This window comes from Lemur catta, chromosome 13 (assembly GCF_020740605.2).
Source record: "Lemur catta isolate mLemCat1 chromosome 13, mLemCat1.pri, whole genome shotgun sequence".
Taxonomy (NCBI): Eukaryota; Metazoa; Chordata; class Mammalia; order Primates; family Lemuridae; genus Lemur; species Lemur catta.
Window position 1 is genome coordinate 63,672,157 of NC_059140.1, and position 24,769 is coordinate 63,696,925.

At 42.1% G+C, this 24,769-nt stretch overlaps 2 protein-coding genes across 3 annotated transcripts in view; one reads left to right on the top strand and one right to left on the bottom strand.

Moving 5' to 3' along the window:
* INTS6 (integrator complex subunit 6) overlaps positions 1–3,471 on the top strand; it is an 86,862-nt gene extending 83,391 nt beyond the window's left edge. For both annotated transcript variants that reach the window (XM_045567465.1, XM_045567466.1), the window contains one exon: positions 247–3,471. In XM_045567465.1, the coding sequence (XP_045423421.1) occupies positions 247–340 (94 nt within the window). In that variant the 3' untranslated portion in view covers positions 341–3,471. The remainder of the gene's footprint in view (positions 1–246) is intronic.
* Positions 3,472–4,036: 565 nt separating this feature from the next.
* SERPINE3 (serpin family E member 3) lies at positions 4,037–24,769 on the bottom strand. The gene is given in 9 exon segments (XM_045566999.1): positions 4,037–4,237; positions 4,239–4,333; positions 4,827–4,913; positions 10,570–10,670; positions 17,567–17,765; positions 18,708–18,905; positions 20,622–20,633; positions 20,918–21,151; positions 24,501–24,769. Coding segments are annotated over 9 exon segments (1,395 nt in total). The 5' UTR covers position 24,769.

Sequence of the window (24,769 nt, forward strand, 5' to 3'; positions counted from 1 at the left end):
GAAGGAACAACCTCTTTCCCATTGTCTAGGCCTAGAGTATGTGTTTTAGGGACAAACTAGAATACTGTACTGGTACAATTTACTAATCTTGCAGCAGATTTTATATGTCATAGAATGTTGATTTTTTTTTTTCCATTTTCATTTCACTGAGAAAAATCTTCCCAAAGCAATTTTTCTCTCATTTTTAAAAAATTACACTGGTGTCCATTAAAAAGTAATTAAGAATGCTATTATTTTTTCATACAGGTTTAAAAAGCGAATGCTAATAGAACAACTAGAGAACTTCTTGGATGAAATTCATCGAAGAGCCAATCAGATCAACCATATTAATAGCAATTAAAAGAAAATAGAATGTGGCCACTTATTTCACTATCTTCTCCAAATACAAAGTAAATACAAGACTGTTGTGATCTTGGATTCGTTTTTTTTGACATGCGTTGTTGGCTATTTGAAATACTAAAAGCAAATCTACAGATCCTTTTTCCATCATTTTACAGTGACCTTTTCTTCATTTTGGTTTATTTTTGTAATGTGAAAATTATCACTCTAGAAAACATTTTTATTTAACAAACTAAAAATATTCCTCCAAATCTCTTGCTTGTCATTGACTCTTGCGTGTCAATTTCCCTCAGGTTCTATTTTCTTAAACTAACCTTTAAAATTGTCACCTCTGTTAAGGTTGAACTTTGCCAAAAAAAATTAAAAAGAAGTTACTTTGTAATTTTTGGGGAAAAAAGCACATACATTAAAACTAGGTAATGTTTTGTATATACAGTTATTTTGGATATATTATTGTAAGTTGTACAAATGTATTTTGAAGAATATTTAAGAAAAGCACTTTTGTTATTCCATCAATAAATGCTCTATTTTACTCTTGTGTGGTTTAGGAAATAATCACATTTAAAGTAATCATTTAAAAAAAATCCTAAAATAATGGAATTTTAAAGGCCTTGCTTTTTAGCATTGGAAAAATACACCACTTGAAGTTCATATTTGTTAAACCTAACTGTAATTACATGTTACATAATCTGCATTGTCTTTTTACTATATGTTTGTAGTTTTTGTTGGCCACGCCAACATATTCCCATTTCTGCCTAGATAATGGGAATTACTATGTCTGTGGCAGATAGGCAGACACTTTAAAAGCTGTTAAAAAGCAGACAACTTTGGACATTATTGGTTTCCTTACTTCCCCTTCAATCCCTTTTCCTTTCTCACTTAGATTGTGGATGGCACTAAATGGAAGCTGTTAGGGAGTGGTAAGTTTGGGGTACACTGTATACTCTGAAATGTCTAGCCTTTAGCAGCTTGATACCGTGCCCCAAACGTCTACAACAAATTGAGGGTTCAAAAGGATCTCCTTGTTTTGTTCTGTTCTCACACTTAAACTCTCTATTTCATTTAGAAGCTAAATGGAAAGGAAACATTTAAGAAGACTTTGTTTAATTTGCATCCCCTTTTAGTTACACAGGATAAGGAAAACCAATACTATTCGTTCTCCACCCTCAATCCACCATGGTCTAGTGTATCCTTACTGAGGAAGTGATCCTATGGCCTGACTCACTCACCATTCATAGATCACTGCTGTGCCTTTTAGGGGGTGGGGGTAGGGTAGCCAGTAGAAAAGAAGGTTAAAATAGATTTGGATTAAGAGAGGGCAACAGAAACTTAATAAAATAGAAGTATTTTTAGGTTTATAATATTGAAAATCATATACCCTTATCTTTTTACACTTTATCAGAACTTTTTTTAAATTTTAAGAGTAACAAAATGAATTTACAGCTTTTTATGAAGAAAAGCAGCAATGAAAGTGGAGAACATACTTGAGATCTGCTAATTTAGTCTAGGGGATTTGAAACTCTCCCGATACTGAAGACAAACCCTGTCAAGAAAAAGAAAAATTTAACATAATGTTATATGGTATTTTCATATGCAATTCTTTAAACCTTGCTTACCTCTACAAAAATACCTTTCAGTAAAGCAGGATATCATTTAATAAATGGAATTGTTAAGGTAACTGCCTATAGTCATGTTGCTAAATTCAACAAGTTACACAAAACCCAGAATATATTATCTGCTCTTAAATTAATATATATTTAGATTCTGAGGTTAATAGGAGGGATTAGAAGTCATTCAGATAAAAATCATACTTAACAAGTATCTAGGAAAGAGACTGAGTCTATTCCAATATTTAGCAGCTTTCCTTATCAGAAAGTTCTTATTTCCATTTCACAGGTTGCTCGTGAGGTAAAAATCCTTTAGATCCTTGACCTTTTAATACATTTTCCAGAATGAACCCTAGAAGGAGTTGGGAAGTAGCAGTTTGTTCTGTCTCCTCTTTTTGTCCTTTGTCTCTCTGCCACTATACTCTTTACACCCTCATCCCAGCACCTAGTTACAAGATTGGAAACCCATCAAAACTAAAGGGTAATATTCCATCTCCCTCAGCTTTTTAAAATGCAAATAGTTAAATTAGTGAAATACTTATTGTAGAATTTTCGTCAGGAAAGGGAAAGAATATATCTGTAGTGGCAGGAGGGAATGGAATGTCATGTCTTTTAGGCCCCTTAGATCATTGAATGACTTTAGGCTGGACAAACATTCTTGGAAAGTTTAATCTTGAGGTTTTTAGATCACTTAATGTTCCCCTATGTGTCTCATTCATTGACTGATTTGTCAGTTGCTCTTATCAGTAAAATTTGTTAGTTTGGAGAAGTGAAGGCTGAGACTCAATTCTAATCTCTTCAATAGCTGTCACCAGAAGAGTAGCCACTTTGCCATGTGATGTGGGCAAGTGCTTCCCAGAAAGATACCTAAATTCACAAGAACTCTGCTTCGATTTGCGACGGATTGTGGAACTGGTTTTGGGTTACCCTTATATTTTCACTCTGATTACTAAGGCAGTTCTGAAAACTCATACCATTGAAATAGTGGTGTGTCTTTTCCTAGCTCAAGGATTTTCATCACTTTTATGCAGTTACCAACCTTTATTGGCTACCAGCTTTTGGCAATGACCTTTCTGCTCATTTAGTCCTGTCTCTCTGTTTCTTGAGGGAATAGAACCTGTCCTTGTTTTATCTTTCATTTTTTGACATGTATCCTTCCTAAGAGAGGACTCTTTGCTACTTGTTCTGAGTGATAAGTGACATTTTCATCTAATCAATATGGGGTTGGGATGATCATGGTGAAATATAAGGAGGATATATTCTGTTGATGGACTTTTTTCTCCCCAAATAATCCCCAAATAGATTATTTTCTAGTGAATGATTTTCATTTTTTGTCACAAAAAAAAAATGTTCCTTTGATTTCTAGCAAAAGTTACAGCAGTATGCAACTGATTCTCAGATAAAATGATGTTGACAGTATTTCCTTAATAATTTGTGTAAAACTATGCGTAATTTTCATTATTCTAACTTTTGACATTTTTTTCTCTCCATAAATAAAAGTAATGCCTGATGTTTAGTTAAAGTAGATCCACCTTTGCTTGATTTTATTAGTCTTGCTCCATCCTATTTCTCTTTAATACACTGTTTAGACTTGCCAACAACTATTTACTGAGAATCTCCTTTCCTTCCTAGGCTGATACGTAATTGTCAGAGGGGGAGGATGAACATTAAGAGGAATAGTTTAAAGACTTTGTTCAATGTTATGTTGAAGCTTAAAAGACATCTGCATGTCCTTCTGGTGTACTAAGGCCTCGCCTGTACCGTACCATCTTTGGATTAAGATAAGGTTGTATAGTGGGGCTTAAACGTTGGATTTTTAAGAAAGATCAACAGAAGAACAGTATAGAAATCCAGATGCATTCACTAGCATCCTGGAGTCACTAGAGGACTACTCTGTTATACTCTAGTGACTGGAAGAACCTACCTAATTTCCAAAATGACACAAAAGCTAAGGGACAACAAAAAAAGGGGGGCAGTGTTTATCATTTATTTTATAATACTTTTGCACTTTTTCTAAGTCTCTCCAGAAGTAGAAATCTGAATTTTTAAAAAATCTACATTAACTACAAATGAGCTGAGAGAACAAGAAGTCAAAAAGCATGGAGGATAATAGTTTCCTTGGAAATTATAAAGTAGTCCCCTTTCTCAGCACACAAGACACAGCAACTGGGAAGCTTCTGAAGCACCATAGAAACAGCTAGAAGGAATGCTTGTTTTAGTCTGTAGTGGACAAATGAGCCCTTGTTGTTAGAGAGACGCTGATAAATATTTATCTGAATCCTGTCAAAAAAATACTGTAGTACCTGTATTTGGTTCTCTCAGGAAAAAGATGAATGGCCGATCTGCTTTAAAAATGGGAATCCGAGACCTTTTCAGTAACAACAGAGCTGCAGGAAAGATAATAGAAGAATCTCATTGCATTTTTAATTAATTTTTAAAAATCTCTTTAAATTGGATATGATGTCAGTTATATCCCATAATTTTTGAAGAAATCAAAGCATCGTAATGACATTTGTTTACTCTTGTGATGGGGGTGCACAAGGGAAGATTGAAGAGAAGGTGCCACTTAGCCAAACCTGTCTCCTATTTTGAACACACTCCATGGAATAAATATTTTATTAAAGTTAATTTTCAGAATGACTCTATTCCTTGTTTATGGGATGATGATACAAATCCTTTTCAAAATGGGTATCTCTTTTCTCCTATTACTTTCCAAAAACTTTTTGCCTTCTGTTAGTATTCCTTTTTTAAAAAATTCTGTACCACAGCTGAACTTGGGGTTTTAAATGGAAAGGTTTAGAAGTGTGAAGATTCAACTGGATAAATTTAACAAAGGTATATACGGGTGGTGTGACTGGATACTTCCCTTTATGAACATACCTGTAGCTGCAGATGCCTTGGCACCTTCCTCTAAAACCTCAATCTTGGCATTGTGGATCGCTTCAGAAACATAAAAGCCATCTTGGCCTAAACCCCAGGAAATGACAAAAATGTGAATTGCTTATTTGCATTTCTCAATACATTTAGATAAGGACTTCAGTATGTTTTAAAAGAACATCCTTACAAAACTTGAGTATCCAATGCTGCTTATTATATAGCTAGGGAGAAATTATTTGCTTGGAAAATTCTCAAGATTCAATATTTTATGCAACTTTCAAAACCTTAATTTGTTAAATTTATGTAATCTCTCCCAAAGTAATATTCAGAGTACTACCTCATCTTTTCAATGGTTAATTTTCAAAAATGATATCTACCTAAAAACTCCTTCAGCCAGTATTTCTAAAACCTCAGTGGTCATAAAAATTCCCAAGGTGGGTGTTAAAATACAGATTCTTGAAGCCCAGGTATTATTTTCAGCAAGCTTCTGAGTTGATTTCCTTGACTGCCTTCTTAGACTGCATTTTAAGAGCCACTTTTAAATGACAAGTCACAGGTTTATATTATGGGCTTTATTAAGAGGCACAATTCAGCGTATTAAAAATGTGCGTAATATTGCATGACTGCATTCTGTATATTCAGGTGATACCAGTTATGCAATAAATTAGTTTGTCTCATGGGCTAGAATCTGCAAAGTGAATGAGAGGTTAGTACAATTAATTATCTGTGTGCTAACAGTTTCAAAGATAAAAGCTTAGCAAATAGGACTATGAGTGATAGTTTAGAGGAATTGACAGATGTTTGGAATTTAACTATTAACCATTGTTAAACAATTCTCCAAAAATGAAATGGTACTTGATGACACAGTATAGAGTGAAAGACATAATGTTTAGAACCAGAAGAAACTATATTCACTGTAAGGAATGGTTCTTTTTCAGCATCAGTGAAGGGACAGGTGAGGACCAGAGGAAGGGAAAAATCAATAGAAACATTCACTTGGCATCACTTGTCCTAAAACCAGTGAAGAATCTGATTTGTTTTAGCAGTTGGTCTTTTTCTGTAGGATCTTTGAGAAAAGAAAAAAATTCTCTATCAGTAATTAGCCTCTCTTACTAGCTCATTGAACAAACCGAAATGCAGTGCCAAAATTACAAAGAGAAGGTTATGGATATAAAGAATGCTGCTTTGACAGTCATGAGAAGGTTCTACTCATCTCTGTGGCTTTGTTGCCATTTAGGATGGTGTCTGAACATTTTAAACGAATGTTGAGGAAATGAGCAGATGTTCACTGTGAAACTCCTTATCAGCAAAAATATGGTTATACGTGTCTGTGTGAGTCTAGGCACCTCAGCACAGTGTGAGAAATGGGACTAATTGATGTGAATGAGTCTTCAATTAGATGGACTGGGCTATTTCAGTTTTTTGAAACTGCAACCGAAGAGTTTCAATAGTTTTTCTCATCAGACTACAGAAGTGGTCTGATAATTGACATTTGTATGTTTGCACAGCCATTAAGCCAAGACCCACAGCTGGATGACTCAGCATCAGCAGCTCTTAAATTTTATCTCTGGTAAGAGCTGACATTTCAAAAGGTCAACATGTGTGATAAAAATGAGAATTTGCAAGTCATCTCTGCGTTTGTGTTCTTCCTCTTAATCTTATATTACAGATTCCTATTGACTTACTTTTTTGGTTAGTAGCTATTGAAATATTACTCAACTAATGAAATCAGCCTAAAAGAAGTCAAGCACAAAGGGGTTCTCCTGGTTTCTTTCTCCTTCCATGAAGTGTTAGCAGCTGCTTAGTGCCATTGAGGGGCATATAACCTGTGTTCCCAAAAATTTGTTCTCAAGATTGTTTATAGGTGGCATTCTGTAAAAGGGGTTCCAATGTGGGAGATGCAAGTTAAACATTTTTGCACTTTTGTTCTTAGTAGGAAACTTCTTAGAGCTGCCAATTGGCTAGCATTTATGGTGAATCTCTACAGGAAGATTACAATACATAGTGCTTAACCATGGAACCACTAACACCATGCACTGCCCCAAATTTACCAGATTAGCATCCTGGGGGCCATACTTTGGGAAACTGTAGTCCACCATAAACTTATTTGCTCCTACATTACATTCAATATCCAAAGGAAAGGGGTGAGATTCTTTCTAAACCCTCTCCTGGCATAATCTCTGCTCTTCTTCCATTAACGTCTTCTATAGGTGTTTAACTTCCTTTTTAGACTGTTATGTCCTAGACGGCAGAAAGGATGTCTTATTCATTTTAAATGTTTCTTTGCCCAACTTGCATAATAATGCTTGGTACATATTTATGTTTAGTAAATGTTGGATGAATTAGTGATAGACAGCCCTCACACTGTCCATTTGTTTCTTTTCCCCACAAAAGAAGCTACCTTAACGTTCTTTAACCTGATTTCACTTGTAAGAAAATGTTGATTGGTGTCTGTAAAACCATAAGGGCATAGCATAGAGTGGGCCTTCTGCAAGTCTCAGCCAAATCACTGTTTCAGTGCCTCCTTCCTCATTGTTAGTGGAGACCATGATTCTTTGTGTGTGGTTGATCATACTCTAAAAAGGTTTGCGTCTTCATAACATGACATTGTGTGGAAATATAAATCAACGTCCCTACATTTGATCCTCAGCTTACCATAATGCAAGATAAACACACCTTCTTGGCACTTAGTTGCTAAAAGATGGGGGGCGAGGTGTGTGTGTGTGCACATGTATGCACACACGTGAGGGAAGTAGCACGCAGCCCGGGATCTAGAGGGAAAGTGTTAAGAAGCATCTGAGATGGCCTTTGAAACTAGGCTGTGGTTAGTTTCTTTCTCCATCCATCTCCCCTAGCCCACTCCTCCCCTCTTTCTATTGCACTCTGACCAGACATCTGATGTGGCATCGTTAATTTATATACTCAACCGAACCACTCCCGGTGGTTTGCTCATTTAAGTCATAGTTACAAAGAGCAGAGATTAGAACTAATTACCCACTTATAAAAGCCAACAACAAGATGGTTTCTTCAAAATTTCAAGTTTGTGCACAGAAATATTTCTTGGATTAGAGACTGAAGGTCTCTATCAAAGCCCACTGATGCATCTTTAGCTGGTATCTTCAGTGTGAGTGAAACTGAAATTTCACACTCCTAGTTGTGATGGGTGGAGGGAGAGTGAGTTTGCTGTGTCCTATGGCCATACACTTAGAAGCTTCATAACAACTAGGGTCAAGGGGTCTGGGAGGGAAATCACACCCTGGATTCAGTTGGGCCTTGAAATGATATGGAGTTATTTTTTTCTCTTTTTTTTTTTTAATTGAGTGAGTTCTGCAGGCAGCAAAAAAGGATTTGATGTCAAGAAGGAAGAGACAAATGACTCTTAAATGGGAAAGAAGAACTTGAGTGAAATGATTCTGGGCTTTGGAACCCAAAGGCCAAAGGTTCCTGTGGTGGTTGGACTTCCAACCCCTTGTAACTGGGGGAAGGGAGGCCACCATTTTCTGATCACTGGCGAGGTCTCAGCTGATGCTGTGCTATGTATTGAATTGTTTAAACTGTTTCTGCAATTAAGGTGTGAGGTGGACGATGGCTACCCCCATTTTAGGAATGAAGAAACCATTTCTTGGAGAGATTCAGTGTCCCTGTTTCTAGAATAATGTCAAAAGCCCACTTAGGCACAGAAGTGATTAGTCTTCATTATGTTTAAAGAAGAGCACTGGAGAGCAATACTTTAGTTAGCAAACTTTTTCTATAAAGGGCCAAATATTAAGTATTTTAGCCACTGCAGGCCATGTGGTTTCTGTCCCAACTACTCAGCCCTGCTGTTGTAGCAGGAAAGCAGCCACAGATAATTTGTAAATGCACGGGAGTAGCTGTGTTATAATAAAACTTTACTTATAAAAGCAGGCGGTGGGCCATGGTTTGCGGTCCCCTGCTTTAGAGGAACAAAACTTCACAGGAGAAGGTTACAACACCGGCATGTGTTTCCTACTGGAAACATCCATGCAAGCTGCACACTTGGCATGTGGTAACTGTCTGGTAACTACTGAATAAGCCAGATCCATGAGCCTATATTTCTGCTGGTTTGAACGAGTATAAGGAGACTTGAATTGCATTAGAAAAAAAGAGATTAGGTATCAAAAAAGGCACTTGCTTATTAGGTCTTGTCAGAGGAGCTTATGGACCTTGGAAGTCTTTACCAATAGGGGAGCTGCCCAGTGTGGGTTCAGATCAGTCCTGTCTGAGGACACAGGATTGATGGCATTTTAGGATGTATTTCTAGGACATAAAAGAAGAGAGATTTCAGGGTTATGAAGTAGGCCATAGTGATTGATTGAATATAGTGGTGTGGAAGAAAAGGTCAAGAATGGCCCTAATGTTCTGAACTAAGATGATTAAAAGATGAATAGAAGTGCCATCGACAACAGGGATGTCATGGCTGAGATCTGGAGTCACAGGAAGATGCTATGATTGGATTGCACACGTTATCAGAGATAGAATGCACTTAAGTTCTTTATCCCTTGCTCTTTCCTTGCCCTCTGCTCTTTTCAGTCCAGTATTCCTTCTTTCCCTGCAGTGTCACTAGGGAAAATTTCTTGTTGAGTCATTCCACCAAGCCCACAATATTTATTGGATATCTAACTGGATGCCAAGCATTGTCATGGGCACTAGTGTTTTGCTCATCTCTTTGCTTGCTTAGGCAATGAGTACAGAGCTGGTGCATTTTAAACACCCTAGAAGAGATCCTTCCTCCTGTGTTTTATTTGATAAGAAACTCTGTCAGTCAATCTGTCTAGTCACAACTGAAGCCCAACCCAAGACTTCTCTTGTGGGTCAAAATCTCATTTTTTTTTCTGTGATTGCCTAAGAAGGAAGATTCTGAGCAATGCTTTAGAAAACTCTGCAATATGATGTTCTCACATTCAAAATAATGATTTTCAAGCTCATCAGGTTAGGGAAATGTCAAGGCCAATGAAAATACCAGCTACAGTGTCATCTTTGCCCAGATAATTTACCACCCAGAGTAGAAACAAACCTGAACCTTTGCGTTGGCAGTAGTTTAGCCAATGGCATCCTGAGAGGATTCTGGAACATAGGTTCTGGGATTCCACTCCCCTTTTATATTTGATATAAGTCCCCTATCAGGTCACAGGCAAACACAGCTCCTATTGATCGGCAGTAGCATGTCAACTAAGAAATTCAATATGGGTGCTGGGAGGGAGAACATTTTAAGGCAAGGCTGCAGGAGCATGGGTAATTGAAGAAGGGAAAGTGGATAGATGAGGAAGAGTTTCAAGGCTAGCGTGTTAGAAGAGGACTGACGTATAAGGAAGGAGGGAGGGAGGTAGAAACAAAGGGTGACCGTGAGGCTGGCGGGACAGCAGGAGGTTAGGACGGAGAGTGCCATAGCAGCACCTGTGCCTCTGGTGCCCTCCTAGTCGTGATGGGCAGAGGGAGCTGACTTTGCTGTGTCCTGTGGCCATCGACCACACTGTGAAGATGGTCTCCCAAAACCATACTTAAAGGTCTCAAGAAACGTCCCTTCTCCACAAAGTCTAACCCAAATTTGACTTATCAGAAGCAACACACTCTTAGATGAAACAAAGCATTTCTTTATGCTTTTACACAATGTTAACTCTGTTTACCACTAAAGACTCTGTAAAAACAATCAGAACCCCTTAATCAAAGTATGATAAAACAGCCCCAAACACAACGCCAAAAAGTTTGGAAGAAGAACGGTTGTTACCTGAAATTCCTTTCAAGTTGGCTTTGAGTGGATCAAAAAGATCAGTGACTCCCCAAGAACTTAAAACACTTTTTAAGTTGAATTGATTTTGGATCCTAAATCTGAAAAGCAAAAACAAACCATCAACTTTCATTTAAAATTCTCACTCAATAGACTTTCCTAAAGTCCCTAACTTGGGCGTCAGCATCCACCAGGTTCATTTCCAGCTTGATCTTCCATTGCTCCTTCCCATCAACCCCACCCACCGACTAATCTGGCCACCCATGGCTCTTTGCTCCCTCTGTCCCTTTGTTCACACTGTTCCTTCCAAGTCCTGCCCATTTCCTTTGATTGACTTTTAATTATTATCCATTTTTCAATTGTTACCCCCTCCTCTTCTCCCAGCTGTTTTGTGAACTTTGGTTCCCAAAGTCCCCTTAACACTTCGTTCTACTCTTACAATGTATAGAACATTCTGCTTCCTACTACCATTATGATATTGTAAACTCCCTGAGAAGAGAGGCTATCCCAATTCATTTTATTTCTTAACAATAATTAATATTTAATGAGTGCTTATATTGTGTGAGACACTATGATAAGAGCTTTATGTGGATTATCTTATTTTATTTTCATATGTTATTATTGTTCCCATTTTACAGATGGAAAAATTGAGACTTAAAAAGAGTTTAAAAACCTTGCCCAAGATGACATAATGAGTGCGTGATGGACTTCAATTCAAATCAAACCCGTGCTCTGATCATCTACACCTGCGTTCCCCAACCCTGGGCCGTGGCCTGGTACCACTCCGTGCCTGTCAGGAACTGGGCCGTGCATCACCGCCCGAGCTCTGCCTCCCCATCCCATGGAAAAATTGTCTTCCATGAAACTTAGGAGCTGGGCCATAGCAGGAGGTGAGTGACAGGTGAGCAAGCACCGCCTCCTACCCCTCCCAGTCCCCCCCCACACCCCGCCCCTGCTGCCCGTCCCGTCCGTGGAAAAATTGTCTTCTGTGGAACTGCTCTGTGGTTGCCGAAAAGGTTGGGGACTGCTGATCTACACTTTGCTGCCTTCCACCTCATGTGGCGTCTCACACACAGTAGGTGCAGAAAAGCAGTTGTTGACTCATTCTCAATAGAGCGTTTATATTGGGTAAGGTACATTCTCACATTGGCTGTGTGCGATGTGTGCCTTTGCCGCACAGCAGGAAAGAATGCAACTTAAAACCTTGGTTTTCCTCGTAAGCCCTGTGAGCAAACGGAATCAGCACGCCAATTTTATAAGATTTCCCCAAGGGCAAGGCATTTAAAAATTTACTGTTGAAGGATCCTTTAAAAGGGCGGCTGCTATTATTTTTCTTTGAAAATAAAAAAAGTTCAAAATGGAATTTAGACGGTCTTTTTCTATAAATAACGCAGCATTTGCAGGAGAGTAAAAATGCCCAACAAGACCATTTAATATCAAAGGTCTCACTGCTACACAACATGATGTGACCAATATTTTAAACAAAAGTATCAGACTTTCTCATAAAGGTATGTTTTGAATCTTCAGAATAGTTTCCAAGAAAGAAATGTGCTTTCTCCAAGGATGTTGACATTTCTCAAAAACTTTTTGGGCCATCTCCTATGAAATTTTCTTAAGTACTTTGAGAACACATCTTTTTTGAAACCTCAAAATGATGAAACAGTGGTTAAGAGCATGAACTTGGGACTCCAGTGCCTGAGTTTGAATCCTGGCTCAGCCTCTTATTTAGCAGAGGAACTAGTTACTTTACCTCTGGGGCAAGTTCCTTTACCTCTTTTTGCCTCAGTGTGCTCATTTGTGAAACGAGCATGGCAATTGTGCTTGTTCACAGGGTTGTGAAGATCAGATGAAATAATCCTTGCAAAGTGCTCAGAGTAAGCCCCAGCACAGCCGATGCTCTTACACTGTGATTTTACTGTTGTTTCTCCATGATATTGAGAAAGAGTTAAGGGCTGTTTGAAACCAAATATGGTGATTATGGTGGGTGATAAAACTGGATAATATTATTTTTAGTAAGCTAAAAACAGCAGTAAAAGTGAGGTATGACTATAAAGATTAGAGTGATTGTCTTATATAGCTATAAAGGCAGATGCAGAAGAAATTCCACAAAAATAGCTTGAGTGGAAAAAAAAACCCACCCTTTACAAAAACCAGACAAGGATATTACAAGAAAAGGAAAACAAACAAAACAAAATAAAAAAAAAAAAAAACAACTGCAGACCAATATCCCTGGTAAATATAGATGCAAAATCTTCAACAAAATACTACTAAATTGAATCTAGCACCACATAAATTCTACCATGACCAAGTGGAATTTATCCCAGGAATGCAAGATGGGTTTAACATATGAAAATCAATTAATGTAATACACCATATTAATAGAATAAAGGACAAAGGCCACATGACCATCTCAATAGGTGCAGAAAAAGCATTTGACAAAATCCAACACCCTTTCATGATGAAAAACAGACAAATACTGAACATTCAACAAAGAGTTGAGTGTTTGATAGAGTGTAACTTTGCCAATTTGATGAAGGGAGTCTACAAAAAACCCACAGTTAGCAGCATACTTTACAGTGAAAAACTGAAAGCTTTCTCCCTACAATCAGGAACAAGACAAGGATGTCCACTCTGAGCACTTCTATTTCACATTGCACAAAAGGGTGGGCAGGGCAATAACGTGAGAAAGAGAAAGAGAAGGCATCTAGATTAGAAATTAGGAAGTAAATCCATCTCTACTCACAGATAACTTGGCCTTATATGTGAAAAATCCTAAAGAATCCATTAGAGCTAATAAATGAATTCATTAAGGTGGTACCATACAAGATCAAGATACAAAAATCAATTGTGTTTCTATACACTAGCAATGAACGATTTGAAATTGAAATTGGGAAAACAATTCCATTTACAATAGCATCAAATGGAATAAAATATTTAGAAATAAATTTAACAAAAGAAGTGCAAGACTTGTACATTGAAAGCTACAAAACATGGTTGAAAGAAACAAAGACCTACATAAAAGGAAAGACATCCTGAGTTTATGACTTGAAACACTTAATATCATTAGAAAGCAATACTCCCCAAATTGATCTACAGATTCAACACAATCCCTATTTAAATCCCTCCTGCCTTTTTGGCAGAAATTGACAAGCTGATCCTAAAGTTCATATGGAAATGCAAGGGGTCCGGGTTAGCTAAAACAATCTTGAAAAAGAAGGACAAAGTTGAAGGACTCACACTTTCTGATTTCCAAATGCACTATGAAGCTACAGTAACCAAGACTGTGCGGTGCTGGCAAAAATACAGACATTTATGCCTACAGAATAGAACTGAGAGTCCATAAATAAACTCATACATTTGTGGGCAATTGATTTTGACAAGGATGCCAAGAAAATTCAATGGGGGAAAGAAAAGTCTTTATAACAAATGTTATTGGGACAAATGGATAGACATATGCAAAAGAATGAGGTTGGCCCTCTACCTTACACCATATACAATAATTAATTCAATGGATTAAAGATCTAAATATAAGAGTTAAACCTATCAAATGCTTATAAAAAGCATAGACATGAATCTTTGTGACCTTGGTTAGGCAATGGTTTCATAGACATGGCATCAAAAGCACAAGAAACAAAAGAAAAAATAGATTCATTGAACTTCATCAAAATTTTGTGCTTCAAAAGACATGATCAAGAAAGTGACAAGAGGCTGGGCGCGGTGGCTCACGCCTGTAATCCTAGCACTTTGGGAGGCCGAGGTGGGAGGACTGCTTGAGGTCAGGAGTTCAAGACCAGCCTGAACAAGAGCGAGACCCCGTCTCTACCAAACATAGAAAAAATTAGCCAGTCAACTAAAAATAGAAACAAACAAAAAAATTAGCCGGCCATGGGGGCTTGTGCCTGTAGTCTCAGCTACTCAGGAGGCTGAGGCAGGAGGGTCGTTTGAACCCAGGAGTTTGAGGTTGCTGTGAGCTAGGCTGATGCCACAGCACTCTAGTCTGGGCGACAAAGTGAGACTCTGTCTCACAAAAAAAAAAAAAAAGAAAGTGAAAAGAAAATCCACGTAATAGGAGAAGATATTTAGAAATCATATATATGATAAGGGACTAGTATCCATAATAAATGAAGAACTATTACAATTCAACAATAAAAAGACAACCAATTTAGAAATAGGCAAAGGATCTGAAGTAGGCATGTCTCCAAAAAGAATATATAAATAGCTAAGAAGCACATGGAAAGATGCTTTACATCATTAGTCATTACAGAAATGCAAATGAAAGCCACAGTGAGATATCACTTCACACGGACGAGAGTGGCTATAATTTAAAAGATGGACAATAACAAGTGTTGGCAAGGATGTGGAGAAATTGGACTCCACACACGTTGCTGGTGGGAATGTAAAATGGCACAGTCACTTGGAAAACAGTCTGGCAGTTACTCAAAATGTAAAATGTAGGGTTACCACGTGACCCAGTAATTCTATCCTTAGGTATACACCCAAGATAATCGAAAATATATACCCACACAAAAATGTGCACATGAGCCCAAAAATTTCTTGGCACCCAAATAGCTATAAATTGATGAATGGGTAAACAAACTGTAGTATATCCATACAGTGGAATATTATTCAGCCATGAAAAGGATTGAAGTAATGATTCATGCTATCATGAACCGTGACAGCATTATTCTAAGAAGCCAGACCCAAAGGCCACATATTGTAAAATTTCATTTACATGAAATGTCCATAAAGAAAGCAGATTAGCGTGGGGTGGAGGGGACTGGGGAGTACCTGCTAATGGGTACGAGGTTTCTTTTTGAGGTGACAAAAATATTCTGGAATTAGATAAGTAGTGATGGTTGCACAACTTTGTGAATTATGTACTTTAAAAAGTGAATTTTATGGTATGTGAATTATATCTCAACTTTTTAAAAAAGAAAGAAAACTCCCTCAGAAAAGCATAAACCACACAAGATGATAAACAGCAACTCCTTGAAGGAAGGGCAAAGCATTCTGCTTATGGGAGCTCTGGTGGGTTAAAAATACACACAGATGTCATATGTAACATAGAAAGTGCTCATGGTCTGCTTCCTACTATGTTGACCTAATAACCAAGTATTTTATTCATTAAATACGTATTTGACATTATTAGTCTTTCTGGTGGGACATTATATGATTATGGCTATAAATGACCCTTAACGCTCATTCTTGGTTTTCTTGATTATTTCTTTAGTATGCTAAATGTCCCTAATGAAGACTAACAGTCCCTATGCATTTTATTTTATTTCTTTATAAATAAAGGGTTCCTTTGGAAGCTAGACATCATAAATGAAAAGTGCAAGCTGGCTACAGAGCAGGTAATATCAAATGATGAATGAATGATTTGAGAGAACTAGAGGTAAATTTTTGCCCAAAAGCTGACTTTCTGTCTATCATGATCCAAAGTTTATACCTAAATCTAGACCTTAGAACAATTTTTACTTCTTTTTGTTTTCTATCTAGTGGATTTAAAGCTAGCTTTCTTTCTTTTTTTAGCTTGGTTAGTTTTGCTTGTGAAATAGGCTCATTTTCTTGAAAATGTCTATCCTTCTTGGACAGCAGGTTTGATAGTCTTAGAGAGATTTAAAAAAAATAGAAGAATCAGAACAAGGTTAAGTGTTAACTGGTAGTTGTGTTACTAAGATCCCTGCCTTTCTGCTCCTTCCCTGCCCTCTGGTGTCTGTCAGATTACTGCTCCAGGGTTTGACACAGAATCAGGGGCGGCAGAGAGTTTTCAGTGGAGCTGGGTGTTTCCCTGGGGCTTCTTCCTACACCAGCCACTCCAGGAGGTGGCAGCCCTGCCTCCCAAACCCAGAGAGACCGTGACAAATGCCTGCACAGCCTGCATTTTCTCTCTACTTTTGACATCGAAAGCTCCTCTCCCTTCCCTCACTGGGCTTCTCTCAAATATAACAGAAAGATTACGGTTGCTTCTGCTCCATGCCAGAGAGATCTGTTGAAATAGCCAGTCTTTGTGCTCTGATTTGGGGTTTTAGTTTTGAGAGACAGACTTAGAATTAAGTTCACCTTCTGCTCTGAGCTATGCCAGATCCCACTATAGACTTTGGCCCTTAACTCGCTGGGTCTCTCTTTGTATGTTTTCTTCCAGTTGCATGTTTCCTTTCAGTGCATGGACTTATTTTTAACTCCTCAGGGGAGCACTGCCAAGGCCCCAGGCGGAGGAGGAGGGCCACGGCGGTGAGTGGGCAGCAGCACGAGGAATTCACACGCTGAAAATGAGCCCTGGACAACGTTCCTTGCTTGATGCTGGTCTACAAATGGATTATAAATTTACTCTGATTTCAAATGTACCAGAGAAGCTCATCATTAAAGCAGTCCTAAGAGGAATACTGTTTAAAAGTAACGAGTTAAGCTAATAGGTTTTGCTTTGGAAAAGTAAAATCAAGGGCCATCATTTAACTTTTTGGAAATGTGTATTTGTACCTATTGGTGTTTCTTAAAGGAGGATTTACCTCCATTTAGAAAGAATGAGAACCTTCTGCACAGAGACTTAAAGTCTCAAATGTTTATGCCTTAATTTGGCTTCTGATCAGAATTATATCTGTCTTTGCTCAATTACATAAACCATCTTGGTTTTGGAAAAACAACAGCTGTATACTCTTAGGATGGGATAAGATTTGGGGCACATTCCTACAAAGGAACCTCACTGCGCTTCCTCCCCTGCCTGAGGCCAGATCAGGGGGCCTGGGAGCTCCAGTCTGGCCCAGCAAAGGCCCCAGGAAGTTAGTTCATTTCAGTCTGTGCCATGAGCTAGTCAGCAGTGACTCTGACATGGACTCAAACTCTAGGGTCACTCCCCCTTGGCCTACCCTCTAGGGGTGCATTAGACCAGTCAGCCCAGTGGTTGGGGACAGACCCTAACGTCAGACCGCCCGGGTTCAGTGCAAGCCCTTCTCACTGCCGGCCGCAGAGCACCCTGCAGACGGATGCGGCTGCTCACCTGGGGAGGAACACGTCCATCCTGGCTCTCCTCAGGCTGGTGGTCCAGAGGTGGATGACGCTGGCTGTGAGGTGTGGCTCAATGTGGCCCAGGGGGATGTCTTTGTCCCGGGGCAGCACCAGGAACAGACTCGCCACACTTCCCAGATAAGGCAGCTCCAGCACCCCCACCTGATGGCCTGCCGTGTCCTGGAACTGACCTGGGGGTTCAGGGGGTCAGGGGTGAGCTCTCTCAGGAGCCAGGGCAACCGCACAGTGCCAGCCCCCGGGGAAGAGGCTGGCGCTCGGAGCTGGATACAACAGAACGGGCATGCACCTCGCCCTCGGGCGGCAGTCCGAAGCCAAAGTCTGTTGGGTGATACGCTCACTTTTTCTGATCCTAAGACCTAGAATCTGAGGGCCCATGTCAGAGGCCCTGCAGTTGGCTGGGCATGGTGGGACAATGGCACTTGGGAGAACCATATATATAGTCCCCTCTAGCCTCAGGGGACATGTTCCAAGACCCCCTGTGGACCAAACCCCATATATACTGTTTTTCGATCTGGTAAGAGACGGCTGCTACTTGACTAGCGGGCGGGTATCATAGACAGCGTGGAGGTGCTGGACAAGGCGATGAGTCCCTTCCCCGTGGGGTTGGGACAGAGCAGGACAGTGAGAGTCATGTTACTGTCATCATGCTACTCAGAACAGTGTGCAATATAAAACTTAAGAAATGCTTATTTCTGGAATTTTATTATTTTCACTTATGGGTAACTGAGACCTTGAAAAGTGACACCTCGTACATATAAGGGGGGACTCCTGTCTCAAAGCGGCAGCCGGTCCAATCCCAGGCCATGTGCCTGTCAGAGCAGGCGGTTTGATCCACACGGTTGTGGATTCTTGTGAACCCCTCCTGGGTGCAGAAGGAAATGTCAAGCGTGGACGTGGGTTTCTCCTCCCCCGTCCGCGTCCTCACCGTTGTGTGGGTGCATGCAGTGCAAAGCCCGTCCCCAATGTCTCCCAGCCCCACCCCGCTTCTTTCCTCCCGCCACAGGCTGGGTGCAAACACATCCCGAGCTTCACGAGCGGGGACGGGCCTCCGCCCCCCTGCCCTCCTGCCCGGGCTTCCTCTCCTTTCCACCGGCCAGCGGGGAGGGGCTCACCGTAGTTGACCTCGGCCATTTGGTGCATCATGGGGACCTGGAGGACCGGGCCGTGGGCACAGGTGAAAGGCAGGAGCTTTGTGTCTGTGGGGGAGAAAGTCTTCCGCCACGTGCCTCGGAAGGACATGGTGCTCACCAGCGCCAGCTGCGCGGAGGCCGCGCCCGCCTGCTCCCCCCGCGAGCCCGCTGGGCCGTCGCCTGTAAGCGGGAGAGCAAGGGGTTACCGTACACCCGGATTGAGCTGAGCCCCTCGTGTGTGGACAAGGAGTGCAGAGTTAAAATGCAAAAATTAACGTCTTTTTTCATAAGGTGGTTTCTCTCTCTTTCTTTGTTTTACCATGTCTTTGCAATTTAAAAAAAAAAAATGTTTAATTTTTAAACAGGTACTGGGCACCAAAAGCCACAGGAGCTGCCCCCAACTCCCTGCTGGAGGGGACACAAGAGGAAGAATGGAAAGTGAGAACTCAGAAGTCAGACTGGGTCCCTGACACTGCACACCCGCACTGGGGGCAGGAGGTATCTCTGCAGTTGGGTTTGTAGCCTGCCTATTACTGTCTATTAATGTGAATTGATATGTGTTTATAGCCAGCTGCTGCTAAAGACCACGCTTTTTATTCTTTCCTGAACAGATCCGGTGCTCCTCTGATTCTGTCTGGGGCCATTTCCCAGGAATCATTAGACATTCCCTCCCCAGGCAGACCCTGGGAGCCACCAGGTGCTGCCATGGGAAGGTGCCAGAGTGTCACCCCAGCCTGCCCACTGCCCCACCACTGAGCTGCGTCTCTTGCTAAGCCTTTAGCTACACAACGTCCAGGGCATGGCGTCTGGAGGGCTGCAGTTAAAATTTCATGCATAACCAGAAAGAGGAGCGGACAGTCCACTCATAAAGGGACAGTTTTTGTCCCAGCCCTTTATTTGTTTAATAAGCACATACCTGTGCTAGGCTCTGCTCTACATGCTGTAACAAATCCCCACCACCCCCACAACAGTTCTATTGTTATTCCCCATTTCACAGATGAGGGAACTGAGGCTCAGAGAGTTTGGCCAAGGTCACATACTCCTGAGGAGTGAAGCCACCATCTACCCAGTTACCCAAGATAGAAACCCAGGGTTTGAACCCAGCAGCCTGGCTTCCCACTGTGCTCTAAGTGGCACAAGAAGCTGACACAGGAAATTAAACATTTTTAAAAAATTAAAAAGATATGGTAAAACAGAGAACCTTATTAAAAAAAATCTTAATTTGGGGGTTTTAACTCTGCACTCCTTAGCCACACTTACCATTTGCAGTTCAATCATGCTATACACATCACTTTCTATTCTGTTTTTTAAACAGATTGGGTCTTGAATATTCTCCATATCTTTGTGGCTTTTGTTAATTATCAAGGACACTGGAGCCAGACCACCTGGGCAGAATCCTGGCTTTGTGGACCCTGGGCAGGAGGCTGAACCCTCTGTGCCTCGGTTTCTCCATTTGTAAAATGGGCATAGTACTAGCATCTACCTCCTAGGTTTAGTGTGAAGGTGAACTGAGATAATAAACTTGGAGCAGTGCTAAATAAATTAATTAAACACAGTAAATGTTAACGATTTTCATCGTCTTTAACAATAATTACAACCAAATAATATGCGGGTGCTGTGCCTCCCTGAGTCATCCCTAATTGCTGGACAGTTAGGCTGTTTGTATAATGAGTCTTTTTCTTCAATAACACTGGGCTAAACATCTCATTACATATGACTTTTTCTTCTCTTGAACTATTTCCTTGGCCTAAATTCCCGAGGAGCCACTTTTTTGGCTCCTGCTGCATTTTGCTGTTATCAGGGGTTCATCGCAGGTGAGAGCAGAGTTCAGTGGGAAGTCACCTGGGGGGACAGTTGCACGGACAAAGCCTGCAGGTCCACCTGGAGACGGGAGGCTCGGGGAGCCACCTCTGAGTGTCTGTGTGCTCGTGTGTGTGCGCAAGCGCGTGTATACGCGTGTGTGTGTGTGTGTGTGTGTGTGTGTGTGTGTGTCACGGTGGGAGGAGAGGCACAAGGGAGCCACAGATCAGCTGTGGCTGCTTCACAGAACGTGTCACTCAAGGGTGGAGTCTCCCAGCAGAACAAACTCCCACTGCTATGGAGCACCCATGTCTTCTGACAAGTGACAGGTGATACTCTGCCTCTGCAGCCCTCTGACCTTAGCCTCGTGGAGGTGGATGGTTGTCTTTTACCTGCAGTCTGTCTGGAGGCCCCTGCGCTGGCGGGGGTGGCGGTGCCGTTGGGCTCGCTGAGGTTGGCTGGCTCCAGGCTGCTGTTGGCCCACCAGGAGACCTGCTCCACAAAGCAGGGGGACAGCGGCGTTCCCACTTGCACAAAAAGGCTGCAGGCCAGCTCCATCTCGGCACCTTGGCTGCAGTTGGGTAGTGTGGCATACACTGCGTGCAAGAAGTCTTTCACCTTTCGGTCTGTGAAAAAGGAATCCGGGTAAGTTGACGATGGTGAGAGTAAGGAGGTGGCTCATTGCATTGCAAAGGGACCCCAGCAGCTCCACTCTTGTTTCATAAGGTTCATCCACCACATTTAGTCAGTGTGAAACATCATAGCTAATCTGCTCAGGATTCAGACTAGATCCACAGACTAAAACTCAGGAAGAAACCATGCCAGATCTGAAAGAAATCAGGCTGTGATGGAGTCAAACAGAAAATCACGGTCCAGGCCAGGCGCGGTGGCTCATGCCTGTAATCCTAGCACTTGGGAGGCCGAGGAAGGTAGATCGTTAGAGCTCAGGAGTTCAAGACCAGCCTGAGCAAGAGCGAGATCCCATCTCTACTAAAAATAGAAAGAAATTAGCGGGACAACTAAAAATATACAGAAAAAATTAGCCGGGCATGGTGGTGCATGCCTATAATCCCAGCTACTCAGGAGGCTGAGGCAGGAGGATCACTTGAGCCCAGGAGTCTGAGGTTGCTGTGAACTAGGCTGATGCCACGGCACTCTAGCCCGGGCAACAGAGTGAGACTCTGTCTCAAAAGAAAAAGAAAAACATGGTCCACACCCTGTACATGACTAGAGACTATTCTTCGCTAACTTCCTCATTCAGGAACACTGATGAGTTCTAGGGTAAAGATTTTAGGGCTGGGAAAACAGCAGGTCCAATGTGCAGGGTGACAGGGTTTTAAATACGAAGTCAAGAGATTTATGTGCAATGTCATAAGTGACAATGATGGGCGGTGGCCGGGACGTTGCACTGTCAATATATTTTGTACGGGGGCCTTAAATCCATCTCCACAACTGCATGTCATGAGCCTGAGTGACATTTGGATGCAGCCTCTTTCAGAACTGTGTTTTCAATTTGAGAAATGCAGAGGAAAGGTGAGAACTCCTCCCATCCCCGGCTCCCTAAGACCCAGCAGACAGCTCTCTTCATTAATGTCAGTGAGGAACTGCAAGAATTTGAGGAAATAATAAGCATTTGAGAGAGGCGACAGCTTCCACCTTCTTGGGTGGCAACGGGACTTCTATTTATTTACTCTCTATTTATACAGGCGATGGCTTCCTTCTCTCCATAATCAATCGTGGATTTTGTTTTCAGCTGTTATTCACAAGCTACACCCTCTGTCCTCCCACAGGCATCCCATAGCTGGATCAAGGCCTCCTGACCACCGGTGAGTCTGAACACAGTCGAGTACCCCAAGCCTCCCACCCCTGACACATGCAAGCTAGGTGTTTCCAGAAGTGACGTCCCTTGCTGTGCAGGCTGTCTCTGAAATTTGGCCTTCCCCTCCTCCTCTTCACCTCTCCTCCCTCTTAGGCACAGCCCTGCAGCTGCCCATCAACCCTCCCTGTGAGACACAATGCTAGATACCTCTTCCTGCGCCATCTGGCCCCAGCTCACTCTCATTGGGATGAATCTGTCACTTGCTTTGGAATCTGTCCACTCTGACACCCTTCATGTTGCAGAGGCCAAGCCAGGAGACAGCAGCAGACCCCAGAGTTACCTGGCAAATGTCCTCTGGCAGGTGCAGGGGAACCCAGAATGCACCCCAGCCACGGCCCCCAGCCACCAGGCTGCAGACCACAGTATCAGGCACATGTCACTTGTCCACAAATGTTCCACTAACAAAACTGGCCCAGCTGGCCCTAAAATTCACAACTGCAAAAAACTAACTCAGAATATAGATCTCACAAATTACAGCCTAACTTAAGTGCTTACATTTCTTATTGTAGTGAGAAAAGAAATGAATGAAAAACATAATCAGATTTGACTCTATTGAGGAAGGTCATATGTATTTCTAGGATCACAATTTTGTAGAATGTTGACTGTCTGCAGAAGAGAATTGACATATTTTCCTGGTTCATAGTGTAGCATGACCTTAGGGATGGTCACAGAACTCCCCTCTCTATCTTCCCGCCCTCTCTGCACCAGGGGGACCAGCATTCTTTTGGCTGGAAACATTAAAACAGCAGAGTAAATTGGCTTGAAGTAAATTTTTGTGTGAAATCTTTTATCTGAGCCTAGCTTGTCCATGCCCGTTTGCACACGGGAAGAGCTTTCCTAGACCCTCCAGAATGTGCAATGCCAGGATGAAAAATACTAAAATTGACTGTGTTCACAGACATTGTGCTCAGTGCTCTCCAATGCTTTCAACAACCCTGTGAATTAAGTGCTATTGTTGTCCCATTTTAGAGATGAGGGGCAGAGGCCCGGACAAATCAGTAACCTCGCTCAGTGTCCCCCAGTTGTAGGTGGTGGGGCTTCACTGCCCTGCCTGCCCACAGGGTGGGAAGACCCTGCTTGGGGCAGCTTCATTCTTGGAATGAATGTCGGGCCTTGGAGCTCATAGCCTTCTTTTTTGCTGAATTTTCTGGGTTCCTAGATTCTTGTCTAGGAAGGTAAAAATTACGTGTGTGTCTGTCTCAGCCTGGAGCTGATAGGTTGGTACTATAGCCAGGCATTGAGCTGAGGCCCTGTGTGCTTCCCCTGGCATTCGAGAGACTCTGGCTGCTGCTGGCAGAGCTGTTGTAAAATACATAATCCATAGAATTAAGCTGGCAGATCTGGCAGTAGCTAGAAGTCACAGATTTACAAAAGCAGGTTGGTCAAAAGCATGGGCTCTGGAGCCAGGCAGCCTGGGCTGAGTCTTGGCCCTGCCACTCACGGACTGTGGAACCCCGAGCATGTTGCCTGAACTCTGCAAGCCTGTTGGCTTATCTCTAAAATAGGATGATAATAAAGTTAGCAGCCCCAATAGGGTAGTTGTGACAATTAATTCAATTCATGTTTGGCAGGTGCTTCAAGTACCGCCTGGCACCTAGGAAGCACTATAAAAGGGTGTGTGAGGCTGGGCATAGTGGCTCACACTTGTAATCCCAGCACTCTGGGAGGCCAAGGCAGGAGGATTGCTTGAGGCCAGGCATTCGAGACCAGCCTGAGCAACAAAGCAAGACCCTGCCTCTATAAGAAATAAAAAAGTTAGCCGGGTGTGGTGGTGTGTGCCTGTAGTCCCAGCACTTTGGGAGGCTGAGGCGGAAGGATCGCCTGAGCCCAGGAGTTTGAAGCTGCAGTGAGCTATGATCACACCATCGCACTCCAGCCTGAAACTGAAACATTTGCCAGGGAACCTGCGAGGTTAGAAGGGAACCTTACAAATCAAGGGTAACCACCATTCCGAAGTCTGAATGCCTTCTGTGGCAGCCCTACCAGGTGGTCACCCTTCCCTGCGCATGCTACTGGGAGCTGAGCTCCCCACCTCCCAGGGAGCCTGAGCAGGAGAGCGAGTTCAAGTGCGAGCGTGAGTGTGAGCAGGCCCTTACCTTGCACGGTGTACCCCAGGGCATCTGCCAGCTGCCGGCCAGTGCTCCCTTCGGCTCCAAACTGCAGAATTTCCAGGGGAAGGGACACGCCAGCAGGAGAGATGACAAAGTTCGTCCCGTTTCTACCTGCTGCCACGCTCTTGTAGAGGCGAAGTGCAAACTCAGTCTTCAGCAATGTCAGGCCTTCCCGGAGCTGGCCGTCTCCTCGGAGGAAGCAGGAGTGAAGGAGGAAGAGGGTGACCAGGAGGGGTGGCATGGAGGCTGGCATG